The 10,391-nt window shown below is 52.3% G+C and overlaps 3 protein-coding genes across 3 annotated transcripts; 2 read left to right on the forward strand and 1 right to left on the reverse strand.

The window, feature by feature from the left end:
* Positions 1 to 640: 640 nt before the first annotated feature.
* Positions 641 to 4,490, forward strand: TGAM01_v200396 (myosin-5; the record flags this gene model as incomplete). The annotated part of the gene is made up of 3 exons (XM_018803126.1): positions 641 to 643; positions 756 to 4,095; positions 4,165 to 4,490. The coding sequence occupies 3 exons, from the start codon at positions 641 to 643 to the stop codon at positions 4,488 to 4,490; spliced, it is 3,669 nt and encodes a 1,222-aa protein (XP_018663532.1).
* Positions 4,491 to 5,054: 564 nt separating this feature from the next.
* Positions 5,055 to 6,359, reverse strand: TGAM01_v200397 (palmitoyltransferase PFA4; the record flags this gene model as incomplete). Its single annotated transcript, XM_018803125.1, has 1 exon — positions 5,055 to 6,359. One exon carries the CDS (start codon positions 6,357 to 6,359, stop codon positions 5,055 to 5,057), a length of 1,305 nt encoding a protein of 434 aa, XP_018663531.1.
* A 434-nt stretch (positions 6,360 to 6,793) lies between these two features.
* Positions 6,794 to 10,060, forward strand: TGAM01_v200398 (hypothetical protein; the record flags this gene model as incomplete). Its single annotated transcript, XM_018803124.1, has 3 exons — positions 6,794 to 6,797; positions 7,064 to 7,356; positions 7,442 to 10,060. 3 exons carry the CDS (start codon positions 6,794 to 6,796, stop codon positions 10,058 to 10,060), a joined length of 2,916 nt encoding a protein of 971 aa, XP_018663530.1.
* Positions 10,061 to 10,391: the final 331 nt, after the last annotated feature.

Raw genomic sequence — 10,391 nt, forward strand, 5'->3', positions numbered from 1 at the left:
CCGGGAGAACCATTGGCGGGCTACAGGTAATCTGCCACTGTATGCACTGCTGCCTTTCTCTACCTGTACCTAACGAACTGTATGAAGAAAAAATGCGAATGCGCTATGATGCGAGGCTACGGAGATGCCGGAGCAGAGCTGCATGGGCTCTCCGCGTCTGTAGAATCAAGAAAACAATCAGGAATCAGGGACCAGAGCCATTTCCCCTCGCGGTATATAAATTAAAACGCGCGTAGGCGAGATTGAAGCGTCGTCGATGCGACTTACACAAATCCCATCCCTGAAATCACGCCGGGCGGGTACGCAGCTGGTGTCAGCAAGTGGCTGTGCCCATCAGGAATCATCGCCCACGGAAAAAGGTCGGCCAGTGGCACTAAACGTCACTCGTCAGGCACCGCATCATTCGGCCGCGAATACTCGACAAGCCACATTCAAAGCCCTTTGGCGCAACCCAAGCCAAGCCAGACCAAACCACTCCCCTCGCTCAGAAATCCGGTTCCTCGTCACGCCGTTCGGCACAAGCAATTCCATTGATTAGGCGTCTGATGCTCGAATAATCCCCTTCTTCGACGTCTTTCTCTCTCTTTCATTTCCATCCCCCCCCTTCTTTCCTTCCGGTGCCGTTCCTCCATCCTCAGCCATGGTAAGACCGCTCGACTCCTGTCATCTCCCAATCTCTCTTCACCCCCACCATGGAAAAAAAGAGAAAAAAGCTTCAGCATCATTCTAACGCGCACTTTTTGCCATGTTGATAGGGTATTTCACGGCGTCCTAAGGATAAGGCCGCTCGAGGCGCTCAGGCAGCGGGCGGCGCCAGCGAAAAGCCCAGGAAGGCGACGTACGAGGTGACTAAGAAAAAGGAGATCGGTGTGTCAGACTTGACTCTCCTCAGCAAAGTGTCCAACGAGGCCATCAACGACAACCTCAAGAAGCGCTTCGAGGGCGCTGAGATCTATACATACATTGGCCATGTGTTGGTCTCGGTCAATCCCTTCCGGGACCTGGGCATCTACACCGACCAGGTGCTGGACAGCTACAGGGGGAAGAACCGTCTGGAGATGCCGCCGCACGTCTTTGCCATCGCCGAGTCGGCCTACTACAACATGAAGGCGTACAGCGACAACCAGTGTGTCATCATCTCGGGCGAGTCAGGAGCCGGCAAGACCGAGGCTGCCAAGCGCATCATGCAGTACATTGCGAGCGTTTCTGGCGAGCAGTCGGGCGACATCAAGAAGATCAAGGAAATGGTGCTGGCAACCAATCCCCTGCTTGAATCTTTCGGAAACGCCAAGACGCTGCGAAACAACAACTCATCGCGATTCGGAAAATACCTCCAGCTGCATTTCAACGCTCAAGGCGAGCCGTGCGGAGCCGACATCACAAACTATCTCCTCGAAGCCACTCGAGTCGTCGGGCAGATTACGAATGAGCGTAACTTTCACATTTTCTACCAATTTACAAAAGCAGCTCCCGCCCAGTACCGAGAACAATTTGGCATTCAGAAGCCCGAGACCTACCTCTATACCAGCCGGTCTAAATGTTTCGACGTTGACGGCATAGACGATGTTGCGGAGTTCCAGGATACGCTCAATGCCATGAAGATTATTGGTTTGAGCCAAGCGGAGCAGGATGAGATATTCCGCATGCTGTCTGCCATTCTGTGGATTGGCAACATTCGGTTCCAGGAAGACCAAGAAGGATACGCCGAGGTAGTTGACAGATCTGTGGTGGATTTTGTGGGATATCTGCTGCAATGTACACCCGAGGACGTCATCAAAGGCATCACCATTCGAATCCTGACGCCCCGCAACGGAGAGGTCATTGAATCGCCCGCAAATCCGGCCCAGGCTATGGCTACTCGAGATGCATTGGCCAAGGCTATCTATAGCAAATTATTCGACTGGATCAGGGTTCGCGTCAACCAGTCTCTCAAGTCTAGACAAGAGACATCCAATACCATCGGTATTCTTGACATCTATGGCTTTGAGATTTTTGAAAACAACAGTTTCGAGCAGCTGTGCATCAACTACGTCAATGAAAAGCTCCAGCAGATCTTCATCCAGCTCACACTGAAAGCCGAACAGGAAGAGTACACACGGGAAAAGATTCAGTGGACGCCGATCAAATATTTTGACAACAAGGTTGTGTGCGACCTCATTGAGCAGATTCGCCCCGTTGGAATCTTTTCTGCTATGAAAGACGCAACCAAGACGGCTCACGCAGACCCCGCTGCTTGCGACAGGACCCTCATGCAGACTATCAACGGCATGTCCCACGCTCACTTGATTCCCCGACAAGGCAGCTTCATCATCAAACATTACGCTGGCGATGTCGGGTACACTGTCGACGGCATCACGGATAAGAACAAGGATCAGCTGCTGAAGGGCTTGCTAAACCTGTTGCAGGGCAGTGGAAACACATTCATCCACACGCTATTCCCTCACCAGGTCGATCAAGATAACCGAAAGCAGCCTCCCACAGCAGGAGACACGATTCGAGCATCAGCCAACCTCTTGGTAGAGACGCTCATGAAATGCCAGCCCTCATATATCCGAACTATCAAGCCTAACGAAAACAAGTCGCCTTCTGAATACAATGGACCCAACGTCCTGCACCAGATCAAGTATCTCGGTCTGCAAGAAAACGTTCGCATTCGAAGAGCTGGATTTGCTTACCGACAAGACTTTGATAAATTCGTCGATCGCTTTTTCTTGCTGTCGCCTGCTACCTCATATGCTGGTGAATACACGTGGCAGGGATCATACGAAGATGCTGTGAAACAGATCCTCAAGGACACGAGCATTCCCAAAGAGGAGTGGCAGATGGGTGTTACAAAGGCCTTCATCAAGTCTCCAGAGACTTTGTTTGCGCTGGAGCATATGAGAGATCGATACTGGCACAACATGGCAACTCGTATTCAACGTATGTGGCGAGCCTATCTTGCGTACCGAGCCGAATCCGCTACGAGAATACAACGTGTCTGGCGAAAGAAGCGCACTGGTGCAGAGTTTCTGCAGCTCCGTGACCAGGGCCACAAGGTGCTTGGAGGACGAAAGGAGAGACGACGAATGAGTCTTCTCGGCTCTCGAAGATTCCTTGGGGACTACCTCGGAATCAATGCCATGAATGGACCCGGGGCTCCCTTGCGGCAAGCAGCCAACATTGGCTCCAACGAGCGTGTTGTATTCTCATGCCGTGCCGAGATTCTCGAGTCCAAGTTTGGCCGATCCAGTAAACCAAGCCCTCGCATCATCATCGTGACAAACTCCAAATTTTACATCATTGCCCAGCTGCTTGTCCAAGGACAGCCGCAGATTCAGGTAGAGAAGGCACTGCCCCTTGGATCTATCAAGTTCTTCGGAGTCTCCTCAGCCCAGGACGACTGGTTCTCACTAGGAATCGGATCTCCGCAGGAGCCTGATCCGCTCATGAACTGCGTATTCAAGACGGAAATGTTCACCCAGCTGCAGCGTGTCATGCCGGGAGGTTTCAACCTCAAGATTGGCGAAACCATTGAATATGCCAAGAAGCCAAACAAGATGCAGCAGATCAAGGTGCTCAAGGATTCCCAGCAGCGGGCTGATTTCTACAAGAGTAGCACAATCCATACTACTCCGGGACAGCCTGCAAGCTCCGTGTCGAAGCCAACGCCCAAGGGCAAGCCTGTGGCAGCGCGCCCCATTACCAGGGGCAAGCTCATCAAGCCGGGTGGCCCGGGAGGACGGCCATCGAGATTGACTGGCAATCGCAATACCCAGCCAAGACCGACAGGCACCGGAACCAGAACTGTTCCTCCGCCACCTGCTGCTCTTGGCCTTGGCAGCGCAGTGTCATCCGCTTCATCAGCAACCCCGTCGGCAAGCACAAGCACATTGAGCTCGGCGACTCACCAGACCATTCCTATTGTAGGGAATACCAACAAACCGGTGAAGCAAGCTGCCGTGGGTCGAGTTGCTCCGCCACCACCTCCCGCCCCTCCTGCTGCTAAGCCCAAGATCATGGCCAAGGTGTTATATGATTTCGCCGGCACAAAGGAAAACGAGCTTTCCATCAAGGCAGGAGACCTACTTGAGGTTGTCCAGAAGGAGAACAATGGTACGTATTATCTAATTCTACGAGTTTCTCAGTGTGAGTAAAATCTTTTATCTAACACATTATTTGCAGGTTGGTGGCTGGCCAAGAATGCTCAAGGACAAGCTTGGGTGCCAGCGGCATATGTAGAAGAGCAAGCTGCCCCTGCTCCTCGGCTACCTCCAGCGCCGCCGTCAGCCAAGGCGAAGCCTGTGCCACCTACAAAACGACCAGCTGCAGGTGGCCGCAAGCCTGTCGATTTAGCCCAGAGAGATTCTGGCATGAGCCTGAACGGCACCGGTGGCGATAGCGGCAGAAGCACGCCGACACCCAGCCTGGGAGGCAGCTTGGCTGATGCTCTCTTGGCACGCAAGAATGCTCTGAACCAAAAGAGAGATGATGAGACTGACGACTGGTGAGATGTTGCGCCGCAATTTTTAGACATGCTTCACGATCTTTCTTTGTCACGAAGGCATATATATTCTTTACAGCTCAGTTTAACTTTTTTGTTATATTCGTTCTTCTTGCTTTCTGACGCAAATATTACGCCTCTATGACTGGAGAAATTATGGCGGATTTTGTTGTATACACACGATGTGTGCGAGTAACTTGGGCCACCTGTCGCACGAGTTCTCGAGTATAGATCCCTGGGAAGCGTGTGTATGTGTCTGGGAGAAGTTCTTTGTTTTCTGTTTTACTTTCTGCGCGTTTTTGGTAGAAGAAGATGGAAGGGTTAAAGGGGGGGAATTACGCGGGACCCTTGCGATTCAGGGCCTGAAATGCTTATTTATACATTTTTAAGAATTCTTGCTTTTAGAGAAAAAGTATCAGATAACATCTATTTTATATGGTATATCGCTTTCTTCGAGATGATTGCTATGGAAAAGATAAAAATCTATTTTTATATGATACAACGCTTTGTCCATGCTTATTCGCTGATTTACAATTTGATTAGCCATCTTTTGATTCTTCTCGTCATGCGGTTATGCATCGTTGTATGACCTAGTTCCAACATTTCTACGCCGTAGCAGCTCGGCAAGCGGAACATCTTCATCCTCCTCTTCCGCCTCCTCGTCAACGCCGTAGTCTCGAAGATACTCGCCATCCGAGTTTGCCCAATTAAAGCGCATACCATTACTGTTATTCGTCTCATCATCATTATAGGCGGCCCTGCGTGAGCCATATTCATCCACCTCTTCCAGCTCCGACATGAGCGCATCTTGTCTTGTCTTCCGTCTCCTCAGGTCCTCATCCTGGCGCCTCTTGAAAGCTTCGATGTGCTCTCCAACGGACAGCCCGTCGTCCTCGAGCTCGAGCTCGTCCTCGTAGTTTCGCCGTGACGTGCCAAAACCTCCAACTGCGCGGCGGAACTTATCGGGATCCAGAGGGGGCCACATGCCTTCTTTGCGATTGAAACCATTTTCTTCCCACGTCCATCCGGTGCCGGACCCGGTCTTGCTGATCTTGGGGTTGCCCGCTAAGGGGAAGAACCACAAGAGGAAGTTGGACGTGCCCATTGCCTGGGCCATGTTGGCGAAGAAGCCAATGTCGTACGGAAATTCCACCTTTTCAAACTGGAGAGGCTCGCCATCTGGGCCCATTATGTCCCACCAGTCCTGCCTTCCACGTCCGATATGAGCCTCGTGGCGGTCGACCTCCCATGCCTCAATTGTAGTCTGGTTTTCTACCCAGCCTTTCAGTGTAGTTATGAGCATAATGCCGAGCGCGAAGGACGTGATGCTGCAGACGAAGCCCGTCATGACAAGGGACATGAGCCCAGGCAGCGTCGGGCCCAGGTGAGCGGGCATTCTGCGAGTCTCCCACAGGGCGTAGAATCGCTGCCACAAGAAGTAGCTCAGCGTCCACAGCGACACGTTTGCGTAGAAGAGAAACCGTAGGAAGTGCGGGAACGTCGTCATGGAGACGCAGTTCTTGGTCCAAGGGCAGTGGTGGTCCATCTTGGGGATGCATCGCTGGCAGTGACGGCAGTGGTGCGCCCGGGGGGGCTTCGGCTCCTGACACTTTTTGCACCATCGGCCGTCTGCCTCGATTACCTGGTCGGGGAAGATGTAGCGGCCGGGGTTAACTGTAACGGCGCGGAAGTACGAGATCCAGAGGCACACCAGCAAGACGTTGAATGTCCAGCTCTCGGTGCGGGACAGCGGACCTGGGTCGAGGGTCGAGTAGTTGAAGAGGACCTGCGAGAAGTAGCTTAGAAAGGCAATGAGCAGGCAGACGGCGGGCACGGCGAGGTTCTGAATGAACGGCACATCGTTGAAACCGGCCATGGTGCTGTGCTGGATATGGGATACATGGTTTGGTGGTTGAGAAAAGAGAGAGAGAGGTGCTGCTGCTCGTATAATTGAAGTTTACCTTGGCGCTGCTTATCAAGATACGAGGTACTTGCCTGCCTTAGCACTGTACTTTAGCACTGCTAAACGTGCACCTACTGGGCGCCCTACTCATTTGTTGTCTTATGTAAGCGCCGCGTACTTACGTTGTTCCCCTGAAGCAGATCACTAAACGCCCATCGAAAGCAATACAGAGACTTGGTTTCAAGTTGCTGGCATTTTCTCTCATCCTGAAGCCAAACGCTATGAGTCTAATGAGCTGCAGAAGAATGATTGATTGATTGTGAACTTCGAATTGAACCGCTTGGGCCAGGAGGTACAAACACACGGCGAGACGGTACCAAACGCTCGGGCTGAGCCACAATTGAGCCATGGGTTGGTCAAGGTTCCCACCTGTACACGTCTCTGCTCTCTGGTATATGCTCCCATTGCCTACATTTTTGCACTCGCACTCGCAATTTCATTCTTTATCTGTATATGAAGTTACTGACTCTTATTTATAGTAGCGTTTTGTCATTTGTGTACATCTCTCACTCATTGGAGCGCCATTCCTTGACCGGCACGTGGTCCCATCCCTACCTACCTATGAAGCGCCAAATACCCATTGGGTGGATTGCTTAAATGCTAACCTTATTCAACAGAGCGACCTCGGCTTTCATCGTTGCTGGTCCTGCTTCTCTCAGGCCTCATTTGCTATGCTCTCAGCGCTGCAGTCAAGTTTATCCCAGGGGCAGATGGACGCTTCGTCTCCGGCAAAGACGAGTCGGTTCTCGGTATTGCCTCTGACGACGCCCTGCTCAAGGGATCCAGCGCCCATCTTCCCAATCGGCCCAGGAGATGGTCTCTTCCGGTCTTGATTCTCGCCATTGTCCTTCGACTGGAAGCATTTCATCTGGTGAACAAACAGCAACAATGTGCTACTCCTGGACTCGAGGTGAGATGACGTCACTGAAGGGGATGAGATGAATATGAGTTGAGATGAGATGGGTGACTGACAGAGCTTTTTGGCGTCGCGATAGTCATTTTTGTGCATCTTCCTTATCGGCTATGAGATCTTCTCCACGCGCCGGCGATGGGGCTTCCCAGTCTCTGAGGACGACGACGATCCCTGGCGCAGCGTATTTGATGATATCTACGACTGGTTCAGCGGACCTCGAGTGGTCATGTTCAACACTGTCATGAGCGCCCTCGTTTTCTCGCTGGGCACTTTCTTCTCAATATCGCAGATCCGGCGCTCAACTTACTTTTGCTTCCACCTCATTGACAGCCGGTTCAACACCGTTACACTGCAACTCCTAGGCCTCGCACTTGATGCTACCATTGTCATCTTGCTCTGGCGATTGTTGGCATGGGCGCGAAGCATCAAGCTGCGGATCCGGATTCTGAGCTCGGTGCTCCTCCTATCAGCTGCCTCGGTGGGAATCTTATGGGCTGTCAACGCCATTTTCAGGGGCACCCATAGAGTAAACGTCTCCTTTGGTTCTCTGTATGGCTTTGATGCCGTAATTGATAGCTTTGCTTTTACTGCGCTCATTACGTCCACCATGTTTTGGATATGCGAGACATCTACTATTACACCTGTTAGCACCTTGACCTTCTTGATAGGCATCTGGAGCTGTTGTGACAGGATTTTCCGTTACGGAGATTGGCTACACCTTTCACGACTCGCTGCGCTGGGGCCACTGTGGATGATTGTTGCCGGTACCATTACTTTCTTGTATCTTCATGATCTCCACTCCGTCTTATTCGTTCGACGGATCATGTTTGCGGTCTTGCTTTTGGCTCTTCTCTTGGCTACAACAATATTCATTCTCATAAAGAAGCCGGAAACCTTTGGCAATGGAATTCATCCTGTCAACGAATTCGTCTACAGAGCTCACGTTGAGCACGACCGCTGGAAGGCACTAGTTAGCGTCAGTACGACGCTCGCAACAGCCGTCACAGTCTACCAGGAGCGGCATAAGGGGAAGTTGCCGCCACCCAATTTTGATGCGTGGTTCAAATATGCGGAAGATGATTCGGTCATGATTGACGGCTGGGACCAGATCGATCGAGATGTTGGCCCCTTCTGGAATGTTCCTCCTGCTGTGCTCCGTAAAAGAGCAGATGAGATGGCGGCGATGCCGGACGTTGCAGCCATTACGGTCAAGGATGGCAAGGTGACTCGAGCAAACACAGGAGATGAGAGTCACGACAAGGATCTAGACGAGCTGGTTCAGATGATTGCAAAGTTTTCCACGCACCTCCCTAACATGGTTCTACCGATCAATCTCTCTCCAGGACCTCGGGTGTTACCACCGTGGGAAGAGGCAAATTCGAAGAGTCGGGCGGCTGAGCTCAGCTCGGTAGCTGATTTACTATCTCGGCGTTCACTCGATGAGGCAATCCACAGCAATAGCAGTGAGACACTGTCAGCAGAACACGAGAAGGAACCGACAGCCGAAACCAGCAATGATGGTAGAAGCAGCAGCAGCAGCAGCATCAACAACAATATTGATCCTCCTATTCCTCCTCAAAGCACAGTATCCGCTGGCGAACTCCGTCAGATGCTAGTCGAAGCATGCCATCCCCTGTCAAAGAGCAGGACCAGGCCTCACTGGAACTTTATGGAATTCTGTTGGTCATGCGCAAAGGATCATTCCTTTGGCCAGCTTCTTACCAACTGGCAAAAGTCATTGGATACGTGCTCCCAGCCTGACCTGCGGCTGCTGCATGGATTCTCCCTCACGGATCCTCGCTGGCCGCCGCTCCGCCGGCTCGCGCCCCTATTCAGCGCGGCCAAGACGGACGAGTTCAGCGACATTGTCATACCGCTTCCCAGGACCAGGCTGGAGGAGCCCGACATCAAGTGGCAATTTACACGACGATACGATAGTCTGGGCTGGAGAGGGGTTCTGGGGGAACACGCAATCAATAGTCAGGCCCTGCGCGGAAGTCACAAATATCGCCTGCTGCATCTCGCCGGCGCGCCGTACCCGCGCGACAGCGTCATCATGGTCCTCCCGACGACAGAGTCCCCCGACAGGTTCGGCTACGAAAGGGTCTCGGCCGCAGAGGCCAACGCCGTGATGCCCTTTAGCCTGGGCGTGACAAACTCTACGACGTGCTCGGAGCACAGCGGCTGCAAGCTCGTCGAGAAGGCCTATGGTATCCGCGATGACGCCGCCGAGCTGCTGGAATACCGCTACGTCCTGCTAGCGGATGAAGACGACGGCCCTCCGCAGCAGTGGCTCCGCACTATACGCTCGAATAGCCTGCCGTTTGTATCAACCATCTTCCGCACATGGTTCACGGAGCGGCTGATGCCGTGGCTACACTTTGTGCCCATCGACCCAAGATACCAGGGCCTGCACTCAACCTTTACCTACTTCTCGGGCACAGAGGGCCGGCCCAAGGTGAATGACAGGGAAGTTCCGATGCCGGGCCGCACGGCGGACGCAGAGTGGATCGTCCAGCAGGGCCAGCGATGGGCGGAAAAGGCACTGCGGGAGAAGGATATGGAGATTTACTTGTTCCGGCTGTTGTTAGAATGGGGGCGCCTGATTGACGATCAGAGGGATGAGATTGGATTCCGCAAGGTTGATAACGGAGGGTTCCAGAACGACAAATGGACTCAACAGCAGCAGGGTGGGGGATAAAAAAAGCCACCTAAGATATAAAGAGATAAAAATCTAAGGGACAAAAAGGAGCCAGGATTACAAATTTTACGTATTTGAGTTTTCTAGATGCAGTGTCGGCTTGAAAAAAGCAGAGTTAGATTGGGTTGGCATGCATCCGTCACATACATCTACCGCGGCAGCGCGCGTTTTGTGACATGGATAGGTGATACCCAGCGTGGATACAGACTGTGCCATGTGCCATGAATCCAGTTGGGCTACACTTCAGACGAAATGCGCTATTATGGATTTGGGTGAAAAAGAGGATCTCTATGCTGTATGATATATGAGTTGCATGAGGAGAGGAGAGAGA

This window comes from Trichoderma gamsii, assembly GCF_001481775.2.
Source record: "Trichoderma gamsii strain T6085 chromosome Unknown Scaffold_1.2, whole genome shotgun sequence".
Classification (NCBI taxonomy): domain Eukaryota; kingdom Fungi; phylum Ascomycota; class Sordariomycetes; order Hypocreales; family Hypocreaceae; genus Trichoderma; species Trichoderma gamsii.